Source organism: Falco naumanni, chromosome 15 (assembly GCF_017639655.2).
Source record: "Falco naumanni isolate bFalNau1 chromosome 15, bFalNau1.pat, whole genome shotgun sequence".
Classification (NCBI taxonomy): domain Eukaryota; kingdom Metazoa; phylum Chordata; class Aves; order Falconiformes; family Falconidae; genus Falco; species Falco naumanni.
The window spans coordinates 21,940,108-21,959,239 of record NC_054068.1 but is presented as its reverse complement, the minus strand read 5'-3'; the positions used below and the strand labels follow the sequence as shown (position 1 = coordinate 21,959,239).

At 49.3% G+C, this 19,132-nt stretch overlaps 2 protein-coding genes across 5 annotated transcripts; one reads left to right on the top strand and one right to left on the bottom strand.

The window, feature by feature from the left end:
• Positions 1-2,844: 2,844 nt before the first annotated feature.
• On the bottom strand, positions 2,845-10,899 carry CIAPIN1 (cytokine induced apoptosis inhibitor 1). 4 transcript variants are annotated; one of them, XM_040615726.1, is made up of 9 exons: positions 10,817-10,899; positions 8,355-8,530; positions 7,889-8,041; positions 6,420-6,496; positions 5,974-6,142; positions 5,691-5,764; positions 5,250-5,365; positions 4,665-4,734; positions 2,845-4,104 (listed from the first exon to the last, which is right to left on the bottom strand). In XM_040615726.1, the coding sequence occupies exons 2-9, from the start codon at positions 8,509-8,511 to the stop codon at positions 3,994-3,996; spliced, it is 927 nt and encodes a 308-aa protein (XP_040471660.1). In that variant the 5' UTR covers positions 8,512-8,530; positions 10,817-10,899; the 3' UTR covers positions 2,845-3,993. The 4 variants fall into 4 exon arrangements, with proteins under 4 accessions (XP_040471660.1, XP_040471659.1, XP_040471657.1 ...); XM_040615725.1 differs by having other exon boundaries at positions 10,799-10,878; XM_040615723.1 differs by lacking the exon at positions 10,817-10,899 and adding an exon at positions 10,797-10,815 and having other exon boundaries at positions 8,355-8,536.
• COQ9 (coenzyme Q9) lies at positions 10,868-19,127 on the top strand. Its single transcript, XM_040615731.1, has 9 exons — positions 10,868-10,952; positions 11,968-12,136; positions 12,747-12,882; positions 13,242-13,384; positions 13,644-13,728; positions 14,908-15,012; positions 16,992-17,147; positions 17,558-17,611; positions 19,012-19,127. The coding sequence occupies exons 1-9, from the start codon at positions 10,889-10,891 to the stop codon at positions 19,045-19,047; spliced, it is 948 nt and encodes a 315-aa protein (XP_040471665.1). The 5' UTR covers positions 10,868-10,888; the 3' UTR covers positions 19,048-19,127.
• Positions 19,128-19,132: the final 5 nt, after the last annotated feature.

The following is a 19,132-nucleotide window of genomic DNA, read 5'->3' as shown; positions in this document are numbered from 1 at the left end:
GACAAGGCCTCAGTGCCACAGCCATTGCCGGCCCCGTTCCTACATGGCCCTCAGCTGGACCTCCCCCAGAAAGGGCTCGGCAGGACACGAGGTACTGGGCAAAGCTGCAGCCCAGCTAGAGCACACAGGAGAGGCTTGGCCTCCACAATGCACCCTGCCCACTAGAAGAGCAGCAGGAATCCATGAGGGAAAGGAACAGGGACATGACCTGGGTTATAATGGGAAAACCCAGAAAGAAGAAAAGGAAAAAGAAGAAACAAGCCAAGGAGCAGAAGAGAAGGAAAGGGAAAAGGATGGGGAAAGGATGGGGATGGGTGAGGGTGGCAGTGGGGAGGGCTGCAGTGTAACTGGACGGTGTGAAAAAAGGAGAGGCCAGCACTGAAGAGATGAGAGAAAACAGAAGAGAATTAGAGAAAGAACCGAGAGAGGTGGAAGGAAGTGGAGTGGAGAAAGAGGAGGAGAGGAGACACTGGAAGAGTCAGAAAAAGCAGAAGACATTGGGGGAGGAAAATGGCTCAGGCCAAGGAAAGCACTGACCTCACTTTGCTGTGGGAAAAAAGAGCAGTTAGTTTGTTGCGTGATTAATCATAATTTTGCTGGTAAGTTCATTGGACTTTAACACCCCTGAAACTCTCAGTCATCTGCACCAGGTACAAGGAGAGGTTTATTCCCTGCTCTGCAGAGGGCATACGTGCCTCCCTGTCTTGCAGCACATCTCATCCAGGAGACCAAATTTCTCCAGCAAAGAAGGTTACCAGCAGGCATCGCATTTATTTAAGAGCAAAGTAGCACATGTAAAGCAAGCTGCAAAGATGCAAAGAAAAAGCTTCCTGGTCTTTGCACCAATGGGCCTCTGAAGGCCAGCAATGCGGCCATGCTTTTCCCAGCAGGAGGAAAAGCAGCTGCTCTAATCCAAGGGGAGGAAGGCTAGGCATGCACATGGAGCCAGCACTGAACTCCATGGCTCTTTGTGCCTCGCCAAATCAAAGCCACACAAGGGGACACCCCATGGTGCGAACACGGAGGCAGAGGTAGATGCACTGGGGTGTTTCTCCCTGAACGGCTCCGTAAAGCATCTCCTGAACCGGCTCCAGGGTAAAAAGGGACATTCAAAGGAAGCTGAGAGGCAGGAAGAGAAGGGAGAAAAATCCTGCTGATCTCATCTGGCAAGAGGAACACAAGGAACAGACGTCCAGCTCCATGACACAGTGCCTGGCCAGGCACTTGGCCTGCAGCACAAAGGACTGCATCCCACGGCTCCCTGGGAAATCGGGGCAATTCACTGGGTTTTGTTGCTGGGGAGGGTTGGAAGAGACTTCCCGACTATTTTAATCCCCCCTTTTTGTAAATGAGACTATTTTTATGTCCCCACGATGACACTCACGAGGACAGACTCCAGTGGTGCTGGGAGAAGCTGAGGGCGCTGACTTTGCTGCATGCTAGTGTCCACAGAGCTGGTGGGACGAGGGCCAGGTGATCCCGAGTAGGTGCAACTGCTGGAGGGGGGCACTGGAGCAGGAAAACTGGCAAAAAAACCCTGTCCAGACAAACAGGGTAGGAGGCGCGCAGCCACTCCCCTGCTCAAGGGCCTCTCCCAGTCTCCTGCAACTCCTGCTTACAGCCACTTGCGCTCAGGACCCGCACTCCTCACCTAGGACAGCCTTCTGTGCCTCTGCAGCTGAAAACTTCCCCTCCTCCCCCACCCATCTTTGTGCTGCAGAAGTGGAAATAGGAAGAGGCGAGCTCACCGAATTCCTATGTCTATGGTCCTGCACCAAGTCCCACACCCTTGGCCCTCTTATCTAGACGTTGCAGCCCCAGATCTCATCCGTTGCAGAGGATGATGCAATCCCCCAAAAGCAATAAAACCACCTGAATGATGCTTCAAAAACATCACACAAAAAGTAAAAGATCTTACCAAAAAAAAGTGCATGGTAGCAGACCAAGGGTCAAGTCCACAACCAGAATGATGGAAGGCAGACGATGGCCAGGTCCAGTACTCAGGGGTCTGGCCTAAAGGCAGCAGGCACCCAGAAGCCCCGTTCCAGCACACGCATGGCTTGCTCTGTGTGCGGAGCGGTGTGATTGCTTGTCCTTTCTGCTCTCAGCACCCCCGTTAGAGATGCAAGCGCACAGGTCAGCCCCGCACACCCCACGGGAGCTTTCACACGGAGATGTGCAGAGATCTGATCTTTCGCTACCAGTGAGGCTGAAAAAAGGCAATTAAACCCCAAAAGGTCACAGGTGTGCAGAGGTTTTTACCCATTTCTTTAGATCACAAGACAGGAGAGCCAACAGGTCTGTCGGACAGGAGGTTTACCCTAAGATTTGCATCTCCTTGGGAGTTGTTCTTGCTGATGAGGGGCAGGGACTCGGGAGGAGGGCAAGGAAGGGGTCTAAAGCTGTGCTCTCACTGGAGGGCAGCTACCCCTCTACATACAAGCTCTCGGAGGTCTCTGTTGCCAGCAGTCCCTTGTATTCCCCTCTGGCTCCCAGGTAAGCAGAGAGTATTAAGCAGCTCACATGGCAGCACCTGCCCCTTGATCCACACAGGGTGCTTTGCACATCTCAAGGACTCCTTTCCTTCTCTCCCTGCAGCCTGCCTTCTGCTTACTTAACCAGGGGAAAGTCTCTTTCTGAAATCTAGACTGAGTAAAAAAAGTTTATCTAGGCAGCTTGATTCGGTTCTTGCCAATGGGCACCACGTATTCAAGCCATGTTTTCAATAGCACAATTTATGCAGAACTCCAAGATACAACCCAACATTTAAATAGTTCCATAAGTCACTGTGAGGCTGAGTAAAAGGAGAGACACACTTCTAACACCACTAATACCAGTCTTAAACACTTTACTATTGGTCACTTTTATTTCAACAACAGCACTTTCATCCCAGCTCCCTCTCCAAGTTCAGTGTGTAACTCAGATAGCACAACAACAAGCAGTCACATCCTGCAGAGCAAGAGCTCCAAACAAAGCAATCCCCTCTGAGACACTGGCTTTGGGTTTTCCTGCTCTCCCTCCCTGGGTGAGAAGCAAGCCTGGCACAGAACATGAACAGCTCTCTCATCCCGCACCTGCTTCACTAGCAGTAATTATGCAAATAAATAAAGATTAGTCAGTCTTGTGGAGCAGGAGCAGACAGTGACCACAGATCATTTAGAAATTACATTATTGCTATGTTCTTACTTATTAGACAAGACTCACATGGCAACCAGTCTCAGATTGCCCTTGTGTTATCAGTTCATGTCGGACAGAAATGTGGGGGAGGACAAGACAGATCTTGCTTAATCTGCTCCCTGCCTTAAGGGCAGGAGTTTTCTTAGCGGGACTGAATCTTTTGTCATTTTGATAGAAATAGGTGGGGGCAGGGGATATCGCGGGCAGGCTCCCAAAACACGTGGAAATTCATCATGCCTGCCAGACTTTACCAAGGAGTTCACATATGCTGCTAAGAGTACATACTGCTAAGTGTACCCACTACTCCTGACTTTCAACAGGAGTCGCCGAGCCACCTATCATGTGGTAAGGAACTGCAGGTTCAAATTTCAAAGAGAGCAGGAGCCCAGCGTCACCCTCAGAGCTCAGCCGGAGCTGCCAGCTCATTAGGGCAAATTAGAGAAATGGGCACGGGGAAGTACGGGTCCTGTCACAGGCACACAAGGTCAACTTGACACTTGATTCTACTTCCCTCTGCTGGTGTGACGTGCTGTGACAGCCAGCGTCCCAGCAGTATCAAGTCAAGCCAGCTAAAAACAAGGCATAACATGAAGTCTGATACATACAAGACCACCACCTGTTACCAAAGATTATCAGGTAGCTCAAGGTTGATTACAAGTGATGAGCTCACAGCACTGTCAGTGCCCACAGTGTCCCTCCCCACAGGAGTATTGGCTGGAGAGCATGAATTTGAGAGGATGAGGAAGACTGCAGGAAGAACCTCACACTGATGGAAAAGCAGAGGAGTCCTTCGCAGGACATCCAGAGATGTCTTTGTTAGGCATCATGCAGCTGGTTCTCTTTCAGGAGAATCTTCTCCCCAGGCTTGAAGGCGGGCATCCCCAGGTAAGGGCAGCTGGCACAGCGGAACGCATCCCCCAGATAGCACTGGCAAGAGAAACAGAAGCACCTTCTGTAATAAGGGGCAACCTTCACTTCTCTCCGCCCATCACAGGGTTTTTCCAGCTTAAGAGATGACAAGCTCCCCAGCACATATCAGCACAGAAACCGCTTCCTTTCTCAACATGCCTGGTCAGCATGGTTAACAGGGCTGTGCAGGGGCCCTGCACTCACATGGAAGAGGTGAGTTTCCATCCCAGCCAGTACGCCCAGACATGACCGCATGCTGGGCTGAGGCAGCCCCCCAACCGCTGCGAGGTCCCCTGGACTCCCTTAAGGTAATCTTCCCTGAACAGATAGCTGGTTAGCACACGAGCAAGGAAGTAAAGGTTCGCCGTTCACTCTGACTTCTACAGGGGCAGCACTTGCGCTGGAACAGACAGTGCACACTGGTATGGAGCACGTGGGCACAGGGCACCAGGCTGAAGCTCTGCACAAGCCGTGTTCGGAAGCAAGCCAGCTCAGGAAGCAGTCACTTCGAGAACACAGTTTTTAGACAGAGATCATGCACTGCAAACCACAGCACAGAAACAAAAATGACCATTTACATTTCCACAGGCAGATTTGGGCTGTGCGCTCTTCTTCTCCTGTTCCAGTTCTTCAGCCAGGCCACATGTGCTGTAGGAAAACAAAGTCACTTGCATCTTTCTGCTTAAAGGCTGTAAGTCACCAACACTTACTTGTTCCTGCCCTACTCACATGCAACAGCCCTCACTCTGTCACACAACACAGCTCACTCATGCTCTTCACCTTGCTCTTCAACACCATGGTTTGTGTAACAAGTGTTGAAACACACTCAAGTTTAAACTGAGTGGGAAGTGGACTCTACAGCACTTGCTATGTGTGCTATTTCTCCTTGAAATCTGAGAAAACAAGGTTTTAGTCAAGGCTGCACAAACTGTGTAGTCACCTTTTGATCATATCAGTGTGGTAATTTGTAGTTTTGGCGTGGCTAGTTAATTCTCATAGTATTTGGATTTATATTCAAGTAGTTAAAGATAAGAAAGGCCATGAACCAAGAGAATTATGCTCTGTAACATCAAATTGCCTTCAATCTTTTTAAAATCCATCCAACTCTTAGGGTTTAATATTACAGTTGAAAGGTTCACCATTATGCTAATTGCAGTACTGACCAGTTCTTGCAGGCTTTCTTTTTGCCCATTTCTTTGCAGGACGGAGCTCTGAGGGATGATGGATCTGGCTTTTTCAAATCTTCTGAATCCAACAGCTCATCAGAGTCCAAAAGATCCTGAAAACATACCATGGAAGATAACATGCAGGAAACTGATCTGTCAGTAGAGAATGATGTTGCTGTGTTATGTTCAAAGACATGATGCCCTCTGTAGCACTAGCATTAAAGTGCCACAGCTGTGCCCTCTTACCTTATACCTCCTCTCTGCCCTCACTACACCTCTGGGCTCTCCAGACCTCACCTACTAGATGAGATATTTTGCCCTACGAATGCTTTTCTACCTCTTAAGTTGTAAAGCTTCCCAAGAAGCACGACTGAAACGATTTAGAATAGGAAAGGAGAGAAGGAACAACTGCAAAGCCTCACAAACAAAGCCAGATACCATTTCTTCATCATTCATATCATTGGCAGAGAGTGTCCAGAGCTTGGCAGTGGCTGGGTCCACAGAGGGTTTTCCTGGAGCCAAAACAAAGGAAGAAATAGTAATTACTACAGCCTTTGCCCCATCCACTCCCATCAAATAAGAGTTCAAACAACTGTGGAAAGCCCCAGTTCACAGGTTTTTACTGTGGCACTCCTCACCCCAGAACTGTCTCCCTATTCCAAGGGATGCTTGTCACCTGAGAGGCAGGCAATCCAGACATCTAGCATGCACCACTCCTTACCTGAAGGACCAAGTTTTTTGGCAAAGGAAAGTTTGAGCTGACTTGAGGATCCCACTTCGAAATTAGGCTTCCTGCCTTCTATCTGAATGATGAGAAGGTCATTGCCTTGGTAATCCAAATGCTCTCGGACAGACTGGGCCTCCTCCGGGGTCAACACTTCCTTTTGCAGCTGCAACACAAGATTTTAGGTTAACCTCACACAGAACGAACCTCTTATTTCAGCACCCAGCCCAGCATTCCAGTGAACACAGACAATTAGTATTTTCAATCCTGAAGAAAAACACTGCCCTTACAGTAATGAAAGTTTGTGGCAGGCAGCATCCATGCACATTTACAGTTAACTAGGGTAGCTAAACACCTTGCCACCCAGCAATCACCAGAATCACCAACTACATTTCACGATAACTGCACGAGGGAGTTTCTGGAAGTGGTCAGTACATACGTACCTCCTTCACTTCCACCAACCCAGAGAGAGTCAGAGCTGTGAGGAATTTGGCTGCTGTCTTAATTCTGCTGTTGTTTCCTGGAAGACACAAAACCAGGAAGTAGGAGAAGGGAAGAACAAGAATAGAGGTCACTGAAAAACATGGAAGCGCAAGAGTTTCAGAAGGAAGTACTCAAGCCAAACCTCTGCTTTAAAATTGGGCCCTTTCTAGTTGACAACAGGAATAGACCAGAAAATGCGTAAGCAGCTTGTTCACTATAACAAGAGTCTAGGGTCACAAAGCTGTTCTACCTCCAGATCTGTTCTATATTACACCAGAACATTCCGCAACCCATCAAAATCAGGGAAAAAAACCCACCCCAAAACCCAAACAACAACCCCCCCCCCAACATTTTTACATATTAAAGTGAACAACTCATGAAGTTTTCAAAACACGGACTCCTAAATGAACAATACATTCAGAAACATAACATTCAAGAGCCTTGTTCTCATAGGCAAAAGCTATTACAATCACTGTTCAATCAAAAACTCATCACAGGCTTATTCACTTGGGCACAGGACTGTGCAGAACAGAATCCATTCACCCTCTCTCATGAGTCCCACTTGCACTTCATTCCAAGTCCACCAAATTCCAGCCTGTCAGATTGACTTCGGAAAAAAGAAATGTCATCTACTCCAGACTTCAATGCTCTCTGTTCTGTCCCAGAGGTGTTCCTCCACTGCCCCTAACGTACCACTTGCAACACAAAGCCACTGCCAGCTTTGAAATGTTGGCAAATCCTCCCCAGCCTGAAGAAGGTGTTTCTTCTGCCACTTGCACCACTATTTTCAGCACTGTAGAGTGTGCCAATAGAAACACTGTCAGCATAGATGCTTCTTTTCTTATCAGGTGGCATATTATTTCCCACTTCCACCCTGAACCGGCCACCCTATGCCAGCAAGGCTTGAACGCAGGCCAAGTATAAGACAGAAAAACAATCTTCTGTTCACCTCCTTGTGTGCTCCTCCAGCTGTCCCATGGCAGGTGCTCTGGCTTTACTCTTAAAACTTAGTCCAAACACTTCTACCCTTTCTGGATAACTATTTCTCTGCTGGCTTCTGGGGTAAGCTCTTTCAGCATTTGTTGCCCATTTTTAAAATCACTTTAGAAGCTCCTCAGAAACACACATCTGCAACCATTTAACATTACACACCCTAGGAGAAGACCAGTGTCCACTGAGCTTTACAATGTAGTTTAAGAACAAGACTATCTATCCAGCATTTCTGACAGACAGAGAGTGACTGCAAACATCTGACGGCTGCCAGCTTAAACAAAGGATGAAACCCTTGCTATTCAGGTTAGTGTGCCAGGAGAATGAAAATCTCTGAGCATCATTCAGGGTTCCTGTCCTTTCCACTTTGGCCTAATCCTCACAAGAGTTGTGAGTTGCTATGTTGCCATGAAAGTAAGGCTGATGCAGATTCTCTCACCTGATTCTGTAACCACAGGTTCTTTCAGGAGGACGCGCCCCCCTGGCTTAAGTATCCGAGCTATTTCTGCCAGTACCTCCGCACTGTGCTGCGCTGTACTGCCTGGTACCACACCAGAGAGAATCACGTCAAAACTGGACTCCTTGTGAGCCGCTGAAAAGAAAGAAAGAAGAAGATGGTACAATTTTTACACATGTACATACACAGCTTTGCCCATTACATCAGTTCCACCTCCCTCTTCATCTCTCACGCTTGCATACAACTGCAAGAACTGACTGGAGACACGAGGCGTAGGAAGCATGACCAGGGTATATCACATTCTCTGCTGTACTGCCAGTGGCAAGAGCTAGCGGTAGGTGCCATTGTTCTGAATGCCGACTTACAAACCAGGGAAGATGTCAGCTCACACAGCAGAAGCATCCTCTTCCCTTTAAATGAAACAGTGAAAAATTAAGCTCATTCTTACACTGAGACAGCTGGTTAATGTTTTCCACAGAGACACGACTATCAGCTCCCACCAGCGTCTGAATTTTATCCACCAAATCCTTCAGGGCTTCAACTGGCGAGGAGCTGTCCCAGATGATGGCCACGCGCTGGCCTGGCATGACCCCATACTCCCCCATTTCCCCAGCAGCAGCAAACCTGAGAGCAGCAGACAGAGAAACGGGTCAGGGGGACACAAAGAAGAAGGGCAAGAACCGAGCACTGCATGAACCTCTGTGGACTGCGAATCACAAAGCATCAACTTGTTTTAATAAATGGGGATTATTTTCTGGAGACAGACACCACAGAGTTCCCACAAGTTAAGCATTAACATGGCATTAAGAAATAGCTACACTTAAGGGAAAATTCAATTTCTCTTCAGTTCAGCAACTACCTTCGCAGGGAGAGACTGCAAGCCATGCTTAAAAAGAACCTAAAAACCAACCAACAAAAAAACTTGCCTGGTCTCTTTTTTAAAGACTTGCATAGACACATACACAGGATTTGTAGATTTCCAGACTACTGACAACTATTTAACATTAAACACGGCCCTGTCTCTCCTATTCAGAACACAACCTATTGCAGTTTGCTTCCACAGTACATGAGAAGAAAAAAAAAAGTAACCTTCGGCATTCCCAGCATTCCAGAGAGGATCTTTCAACTCTTAACCATTGGTGGCGCTGGGCGAGCCATTACACAGAACGAGGAGGGGAACAGAACGCACAGTGAAGTCGGTTTTGAGAAACCCATCTGCACTAACGTTTTATAAAAGCTTGTATTCCTGACAGACTTTGAAGAAAATCTGCACTACATAAGCGTCACAATAGTATCATACCATCACCTGTACTCATAGCAGTACTGGCTACTGAAACTACCTAGCCTCTTTCACTCTACTCACCCAATGCAAACCTATTTTCTTTCTAGTTTAACACAACCACAGACAACAGAGAGCACCAGTAAGCACGCTAGTTGCCCAGTGTATCTTCAGTTAGCTGCAAACCACAGACTTGCTTCGGGAGAGCCTGTTATAAGCAAGGTCTTTACCAGAAATCATTACATCAGGTATCCTGGGTAACGCCTTATTGCCACCACGTCATCATGAAAGCACAGCTTATGGATATGCTGTACCTAATTTAACTCAGTTGCCTGCAGTCAGGCATGGAGTGGATTTTGACCCACTGTTCCGCTGGCTCTATGGGCCATGGACACCTCTCTCCTGGAAACTGCAAACAAGTTCAGAATTGGACAACTCTGCACCTTGTCTGAGCTACTCTGGCAAGAATTCCTGCTAACGCAGCCCACAGTGCCAACCAGGTACAGCATGAAAGATCACGGATGTATGCTGTAGGTTATAGTACCTCACAGCTGGCCTTGCATGCATATGCAACACAAGCTAAGCAACTGCAACAGATAACAACACTACCAAACACACATTATTAATCCCATTAAAAAGTCACCTTCCCCAGGTAGAAAGCTCAAAAGATACATAAGCTGCCAGGCTAATGTGGAAAAAAATAAATCCAAAGTCACACCTTCCTCTTGGAACAGCAGGCTCAAGATCAGAGCCCAAACTACGTCACAGCAACACCAGCCTACATCGACCCCTTCAGATGCAATGTAAAAAAAGTGGAAAGCTACCGTAGCCCTCAAGGACACATTACATCTGCCTTCAGTCAGGGTAAAGGGTAGGAGTTAAGTTACCATCAAAGCATGCAGTCACGTTCCTGATGGAACGACTGGGAGGGTATTTTTTCCCCCCCCCTTATGTTTTCCGGTGGTAGGTGGAATATATTGAAAATGAAAGGCTTTGTATACCAGCCGCCTTCCTTTGAAGTGTCTCCAGCTGTAGGCCACAAGGGCCGGGCCTGCTCAGCCACCGCGGGCGGGTGCCCGGCCGGGGGGAGGCCCAAGGGCTGCGGCTGGGCCAGCCCTGTCTGAATTTCACACACATTTAACAGTCCTCGAGGAAGGCGACTGCCCAAAACAGGGCTAGGAAGGGGCTATAGACAGCACCGGGGCTTCCCAGCTTCAACAGATTAAAAAGCTGCCGCGTACAAGCACATCACGACCTCGAGCCCGGGCCTCCCGAGCAGCCCGCGCCTCCCCCGCGGCCCAGCGCGACCCCCGGCTGCCGGGCACGGCGGTGCGGGCAGGGGAACGCCTTCGACACCCCCTCCCCCAGCAGGGAGCAGCCCTCGGGACGGCCGAGCCGGGGGCGGTGCGGAGGGGCTAGGAACGAGACGCGCGAAGCGCTATCTGAGGGGACTGCTCCCCGCTCCGCCCCACCCCCCGCGGCCGCCTCGGGCCAGGCCTCGGCAGAGCCTTTTTTAAGGGGAAAAAGGGGAGTTACGGCCAACACGGGAGGCGCGACCCCCGCGCCCGGCCCGGAGCCCCCGCCGCCCCCGGCCCGGCCCCGCGCCCCCCTACCGCCGCGCCGCAGCTTGCCTCGTCTCCCTCTGACGCCGTCACCGCTGCGTCCCGCCCTCGTGGCGTCATCGGCCTCTGCCCGCTTCCAAGATGGCGGCGGCGGCGGCGGGCGGCCTGCGGCGGGCGGGCTGGCGGCTGTGGCGGGGCCGCGCGGGTGAGAGGCGGGGGGCGCGGCTGGGGGGCGTGCTCGTGCCCGTGCTCGTGCCCGTGCTCGTGTCCGCGCCCGTGCCCGTGCCCGTGCCGCGCGCGGCGGGCGGGGCCTGGCGGGGCGGGGGAAGGTGAGGTGAAGGGCAGCGGCGGACCGCCGCTAGGGGGTGACACGGGGCCGTGGGGCCGCTCCGGGCCTGGGCCCAGGCCGTGGCGCCGGGTTGAGGCCCGCTCGGGCGCCGGGGGCTGCGGGCCCCGGGCAGGCTGCGGGGCTGGAGGGGCGCAGCCTGGCCCTGAGGGTCTCTTTGGGGCGCCTGGGTGAAGGAGACCCCTTCTGCGGGCCCGGTGCCCGGCCAGCCCCTCACACCTCCCCGGCCCTGAGACTGCCCCACGCAGCGTGGGGGGGACCCAGGGAGGGGTTGGGTTCGGCAGGGGGGGCTTGGTGGTGGGCTTTTTTAAAAAGAGTGTGCGCCACGCAGCCCGAGCTTATTAAAAAAACCCCACCAAACCTCACTGCGGATGAGTTTGAAATTCTCACAAAGTAGCCGTAATTGAAAGCTGTGTTGCCTTTGGGTCATTTGAGAAACACACCTCGTGATCGGCGTGTTGTAGCTGTTAGGACTGCTTGCTCTGCAGACTATCGCTCACCTCTTGCCCCGGGCTCAGGGGTCGGTGCCTTCGTCTTAACTCTTCTCCCTCATCAGGGACTGAAGAGAGGGGACGTGCTGCAGGGGAGTCAGTGCATGTTTGTGTGCCTGGTTTCCAGTACGAGATTGGGAAGCTCCTTTCTATTTGCAATATGTGCCATCTGCATGGTTCTTTTCCTCACAAAACATTTTCACTTTATTTTCATCAAGTAAATGTGAGCTCAGCTGAGAGGGGTGCTTGTCGGAAGTGTAAAAAAAGTCTGTCTCTACGAATTCCCGTGCCTTTTCAGCTTTTACAACTGTCGTCTTCACCTTAATTTTCTGAGCTTCCTGTTGTTGGAAGGAGACATCTGACTCTCTTGGTTTCCCTTTCAGTGGTCAGGTGCCAGCTCTACCCACCACAGCGTGCTCTCCAGGCCTCGGCTGTGCTGAAGAGAGTCTCTGATGAGCAGAAGGAGCCATTGGCATCTTCCTCTCAGCAGCAGTTCGATTCACGTCCAACCGATCACCGGCCTGAACAGGAACCTCAGGGCCCTCGCCCCAGGTAAGTCACTAGCTATTTCTAGTGCTGTCCTACCAACAGTGGGATCGGAAGGCTTTGCTTTCCTGAAACTCACACCTGAAACTTGGAGACAATGTGATCCAGAGTTAACGGAGCCTCAGACTGCAGCAGCTGGAGAGTTGGTTTGCTGTCACAGAGCAAATTCCACTGTCCGCTGTGGAGATAGGATGCAACTTGCTTTCAAGAAGGAACCTCTCTGGTCTGCAAAGCTCAAGCCTTGGCTTCTGGATTTTTGTGTAAATCTACACAAAGCATGGACAATATGTTGTCCTTATGCCTATAGCTATAAAATCCCTGTTGGAAAAGCTTATAGTTTAGCTTTTTTGTAAAAGAGGGGGAATCTAAGCCTGATTGGCCTCCAGGTAGGCACCTAGATTGAGCTCTCCCTTATTTTTCTCTTCTCCTCTCATGGCAAAGGTTCATTAAGAATCCTTTTTCTGGAAAGGGAAGGATTTTACAGGAGGAGGAGATTTATACTAAGCAGAACTCAAAGCGTGCCTACAAGCAGCGGTGGCAGCAAATGAGTGGCAGAGTCCAGGTTGCTGGTGGTTGATGGTGATGTTCCCCTCACTGTAACAATACCTTCTCATAGTTACACTGGCCAGGGCGGCCAGGAGTCTGAGGACTATGAGAGCGAGGAGCAGCTGCAGCATCGAATCCTCACAGCAGCGCTGGAGTTTGTGCCTGAACATGGCTGGACTGCAGAAGCCATTGCAGAGGGAGCCAAGGTATGTGGGGAGAGAAGCAACAAACCAGTTGAAAACTGGATGGAGCTGAAGTCCAAAGACAGCCAGGCCTGCATGCTTCCCCCACATACTCTTGGGCGATGCACACTAGTCAGCAAATAGTACCGGGCAGGAATGCATCATGGCTACTGCAGGATAACCCTGACAGAGTTAAACTAAGGCACGATGTAGAGTAGTGATCCTGAAGAGAGGAAAACATGCACAGGAAGCGCTTTTTAACACAGCATTGCTTTGTTTAAATTCGTATAACTTCATTCAAGAAATAATTACAAGATTTTTCCTAGCTGGATCCTGCTTAGCAGCATATGACCTGGTCTGTGCTTTTCCCTTCTTCCCTACAGACCCTGGGTCTCTCTGCCGCTGCTGCAGGGATGTTTCACAGTGATGGAGGTGAACTGATCCTGCACTTTGTATCTCAGTGCAACACCAAGCTGACGGAGCTGCTGGAGCAGGAACAAAAACAAGTGCAGTTGGGTGAAGCAGAGTGAGTATTGGGTATGAAAAGACATCTTCCTTGGCAGACTTTTGGGACTGCATAGACAGAGAGGCCACCTGTGACACAGATACTTCAAATAAAAAATGTAATTTATCTAAATGAAACCACCTTCCCAGATAGACTTGGACCAGAGGCATGAAGGATACATAATACATTGCATATCTGTTGCCAAGGCAGGCAAGAGATTGATCTTTCAAGTTCTGAAATGAGTTTAACTTGGACGTTCCTCATATTTGGGTTTACCCAGAAAGAAGTCTACAGATCAATTCCTGAGAGATGCTGTGGAAGCCAGACTGAGGATGCTGATTCCATATATTGACAAATGGCCCCAGGTATGAAATGAATAGGAAGACTGTCTCTTTTTTTGTGTGTGTGTGTATTTTAAACACCCTGTGGTCTTTAACATAGTCTCTCCACCAGAGTAGTTCAAAGTTGTAAATGAAACCCTTGCTTTTTCAAGTGATTTGTAGCCTTCAAGAGGAGAGCAACCTTGGAAGGGGACAGTTAAAGATGTCCTTAGAACAACTATTTTGTGCATTTCTGGAAAGGCAAACCTCCCCATTGTTCACTCCACGCATGTGGGATCCCCAGAGGATAACCTGTGTCTCTCCTCAGTCCTATTTGCAGTGTCACTGCAAGTCAGTCTCCTTGCAGCCTTGTTCTGGCTGCATCTGATACCTGGAAATGCACAACTACTGCTTTGTTGCAGGAAACCTCCTGCCCAGTGGGCGAATGACAAACCTTCGACAACCTGAGGATAGAGCTGGAAACAGAGAGAGCTCCATGCTTCAAAATTCAGATTTAAGTCTCAAGCCGTTCTTGCCAGGGTAGGAAGGGAATTGAATCATGGCCACAGTAAGAAGCAAAGGGTTCCCAACCTTGGGCTGCAAAGATTGCTGCGCAGTGAGCCTCTGTTGTACAGAGTCATTGCTGGCCTCTGGGCAGCTGAGTCCAGCGCTCCTTGCAGAGAGAGATGGGATTCATGTTTTTGTTCTAAATTAGCATAACTTGTCTTGCAAAGGATGTGGGTGGTTTGTGACTCTCCTGGCATTGTGTTATTATGTTGAAAGGCTGCAGGATCTGAGTAGGGCCATTATGGCTGTCTGTTCTACCCTTCGTAGCTACTTTGAGTTCAAAGTCAAATTCAGAGAAAGGAGAGATTTGACTCCCTGCCCACAGGGGCACAGCACAAGTGTGAGTCAGCTCAGCCTGTGCTGTTTCCATGCCTGGAGAGACAGCTTGTTAGAGACAACACAGTGGCGTTTGAACTGAGCTTTGGGCTCAGCCAAGCTCAAGGCCTGAGCTTGGCTGCCACACTCTATTCCCCACAAATCCTGCTGCTTGGAAAGAGTGGTGCTAGCTGAAAAGAGTTGGGAGGACTTGTCACTAGGAGCTGGAGGCAAGTCAACAGCAACAGGGAAAAGATAATAGAGCAGAGCATTGCTGGGCTGCTGTAATACTATGTCCTTCTCTCTTCAACTCTCCCATTTATCTGTGTGTTGCCTTTGCAGGCTCTGAGCATCTTGTTGCTCCCACATAACATCCCTTCCAGCCTCAACCTCCTCACCAGCATGATTGATGATATATGGCAGTATGCTGGAGACCAGTCCACAGACGTAAGTCTTTGTGCTTTGCAGACTGGCTGGTTCCACCCCTCTGTACTTGAGCAAAATGATGGGTTGAAGTAGGCGTCGGGCAATGCCTCTCTTGAAACGACCCATTTGTTGAATGAGGAAGATAATTTCAGAAGCACCCAAGGGTCTTTATAAACTATAGTCTAATTTCCAAAGGGACTTAGGAGCCAATGGGACTAAGTGCAAATTAATGCCAATGGGATGAGTGCAAATTAAAAGGACCTATTTTCCTAGGCTCTTTTAAGCGCTCTTTTTTTTTTTTTTTTTTTTTTTTTTGAAGACAGAGAAAAGTGTTGAGATTTTGAGACTAAGAAGTTGATCCAGTGTTCAGTGTCTCTGTCAAAGCAGCTGTCTCTTCCCCAGCAGCAGCATTTACAGATTAGACTTGAAAACCTTTAAAGAACCTACCTAAAAATACCAGTAGCTTATTAAAGCTTTCATCTTTCTGGCAGGTAATAAAACAAAATTACAACCTTAATTAAAGCAATTAATAAATTACTTTAATTCATGTAGGTGTAGGGAGAGATGGGAAGAGCTAAATGGACCATTTTAACAAACTACTTTAATAAGCTTCTTTTATCTGTATATAAAAGAGAAGCTACTGCAGTGAAAAATAAACAAGATGACAGAAAAATTAAAGGAATAAACCAGAAGAGAACTGAAAGACTGTGATTGCATCAGGAACTGCAAGTCCCTTATGAGTTAAGAAAGTCAAATCGACGTGTCAGAGTCTGTGTCTGCACTGAGCAGTTCCTAATGTCTCCTCACCAATGCAGGAATTAGGAGAGGTTCTAAAGTTTGTCTTTTGTTTGTGCCTTCCAATGGGTTACGAGTTTTCTTGGGAAACTGTGATTCTGAGCCCACTCCCTCTTTCACAGTAAAGGGGTTTACTGTCACTCGCAGTGTAGCCCTCTTCACAAGCCCAGCAGCTAGGCAGAGTATGCCTAGGCCTCAGAGACCCCTTCAGGTGGCTTTTTCAGAGCAGGAGGGGAATCAAGAGAAAGAGTTTGGTCTTGGGCACCTGAGAGATGCAGCTGCAAGTGGCAACATCCCTCATGTTTCTTCCCTCATCAAAGCTTGCAGGTCATGGTGCAGACAGTAGAGCTTTGTATCCAACTGTTGGTTTCAAAATCTAGGCCTGTATTTTCATTTCTCTTTTGCTTTGTAATCATGAATGGAACAACCAGAATTTTTTCTAGATAATACCAGCAAATTAAATTGAAGACTTGTTTTTAAAAACGTTTATATGTTTTGTCTGCCAGTGGTTCAAGTGCAACGGGAAAAACTGAAGAGTTTGAGTTATTTGTGCATCTTTGCATTGTGTAACCTATTGTTGTAACGCATCCTACAGCATTGCTGCCAGCAATGCACTGATGCATTTAGTGATTCAGCAAGCAGTACTGGTATTTCAGTGATAGGCTCTGGGAAAGGTATATCTCTGTATCTGTGTGTGATGCCTTGCACAGTTCTATCCTCTGTTCTCTTTCTTTATACTTGCATCTGGTGCCAACTGAAGCTCAAGTTCAGTGTTAGATGTAGCTGTTTCTCATTTAATCAGATCTGGAATTGGAGCTTTGCAGTGCCTGCTAGCAGTCTGTAAAGCAAAGATGAGCTCTTGTGCAGTGCACACAGGCTAGCTGGGCAAGGAAGAATTCCTTGCTGCCTGCTGCAGGTGCCTGCTTGCAGCCAGAAGCAGGGGGTGAGGGTTTTGTTCAGCAGTTTTAGACACCATACTTGTGACGTCTGTCTGCTACCACAGGAGCAGCTGTGCTGTCAGATGTCAGTGTTGGCTGGTGGCCCACTGCATCACAGAGAAGAGTTACACAGTTTAAGTGGGGAAGGAATGTGCAGTCGGTATGCTATTTTCCTTTGCCGTTCTCTGGTCTGCTTTCGTGAGCTGCATTCTTGGTCTGCATTCAGGTCACACCTTTCTCTCTCCCTCTCATTTCATGCCCTTGCAGTTTAACTGGTACACTCGTCGGGCTGTGCTCACTGGCATCTACAACACCACTGAACTGGTGATGATGCAGGATTCATCCCCTGACTTTGAGGAGACTTGGCGCTTCCTGGAAAACAGAGTAGCCGATGCCATGAACATGGGCAATGCAGCTCATCAGGTAACATTACGGGCAAGGTTATGCATGCAGTGTCCCTCTTCTCCCCAAATACATGTGCAGGCAGGCCTGGCTTTTCAGTCATGCAGACCACACATCTGCTGAGAGACCACCTTGTACTGGCAGGTGATTGCATAAATGCTGTCAGCTCAACAGCAGTAAACACGTATTTTCTAGTAAAAATGATGTGTAGATGCTCGCTTTGTCAGATGGCCCAATGGTTAGGAGATGTATATTCCCAGGAAAACTCTTCCATGTTTCTTATCTCTGGCTATCATTTGTCTGCAGTGCTTGGCTTCTGTCAGCACCCTTCTGTGGCAAATACATTTGTTGTGCATTACATCTCTGTGTTTGGGTGGCCACAAGTGTAACTGCAGAAGAAAGCAAAAGGTCAGTGTTCTTGTGTCTCCTAGGTACAGTCAACTGGAGAAGCACTTGTCCAGGGCCTGATGGGAGCTGCAGTTACTGTAAGTAATGCTGAAACCAGCAGTGCTGCAAGGGCAGAATTGTTTTTGTTCCCTTCCATGCTGAATGCCAGCATGTTTTTCTCCCCAAATCTAGAGAGCAGCATGAAAAAGAATTGTCTTTCATAACTTAACTACATGTACAGATGATTTTTCTGGCTAGTTTGGAGTTAGTTCACTGTTTTGTGGTGAAAGAACTTGTAATAGATCATAAAAAGTTAAGTCTGAAGCTGCAGGGTAAGCTTTAGGGATGAGAGACAGGCGATCAGAATAAACACAACTATTCTCCATCGCTTGTCACAGGATCTTTTCCTCTGGCAGCCTCTGCGCTGGAGACCTTCACAGAAGGTCCATGCCCCCATGGATGCTTGGGAGGTGGCACCTGTCCCTGAGCCACAGTAGCGGCCTTCCAATAATTCATTTGCTTCTTGGTAGCATCCTGGACTGCTTTGTGTCCATGCAGAGGGAGGTGCACTTCCTCTGGGATAAAAACAAACCTTTGTGTACCCAGGAATTATTTTTGAAGGGCTTCAGGGCCTCCTGTGGTTCTATTTTTGGACAACTCCCATCGCATTTCCCAGCAAAATGATTTCCTTGTTATCAGAAATAGTTTCCTTGTCCCCGTACAAGACAAACAGGCTGGAGCATAACTTAGAAATAATTTTTACTGTACAAAGCAGTTCTCAAGAATTTCTCCCACCTCCTTTCCCCTGTGGTTGAATGGTTTCTTATCTCTAGCGTTTCTCAGCCTCTCTCAGCTTTCACACCTGCATATATGCCAAAAGGATGCTCCACTAGAGGAAACTCTGTGCTCTTGGACATCGGCACCTTGCTCTCCTGCAGATTGTACCCCTCCCGTTGCCAGATGCTGAGTCTGTCCCTGCAGCAGATCTGCTGCTCAGATCAATGGGAGGAACTGGGCTGCTACTGGGGTGTGTGTGCGTGGCAGCCAGCTGGTTTTAGGGCAAAATCATCTCATTACACTGTTGGGGATGACCCATGGGAACCTCTTGCACCCCGGGGTGCTGTATAGGCATATGGAGCGGGCTGTGGTACAGGTGTGCTGAGCTTGCCAGGCCTTTGCAAAATGGACGAGCGAGCTGAATGCCTCGAAAGCTTAAATTCACTGTCAGCGTCTGCGTGGCTGCAGAAGTCAAACCAAGCTGACACCTGCGAGTCCAGAGAGCAGGTTCAGGTGGGAGGGATGCCTGGGGCAGGGTAGGGCCACCCTGCTCCACGCCTTTGGCATCCACCCCTGTCCGCTGGCCGCCAACGGTGCCGCTCGGCCCCGCGGCACACGGGGCTCTCCCGGAAGAGCGCCGGGACCCGCTGCGGCCTGGAGCCCGGGGGCGCGAGTGCCCGGGTGCCCCGGCCCCTAACCCCCTTATCCCTCTGCTCCGCAGATCAAGAACCTGGCGGGACTGAACCAGCGCCGGTGAGGAGGGACCCGGCGGCGCGGGAGCGAGGACGGGCCGCGCCCGGCCCTTCCCCGGCACCAATAAAGTCGGACCGCAGCGTGGCACG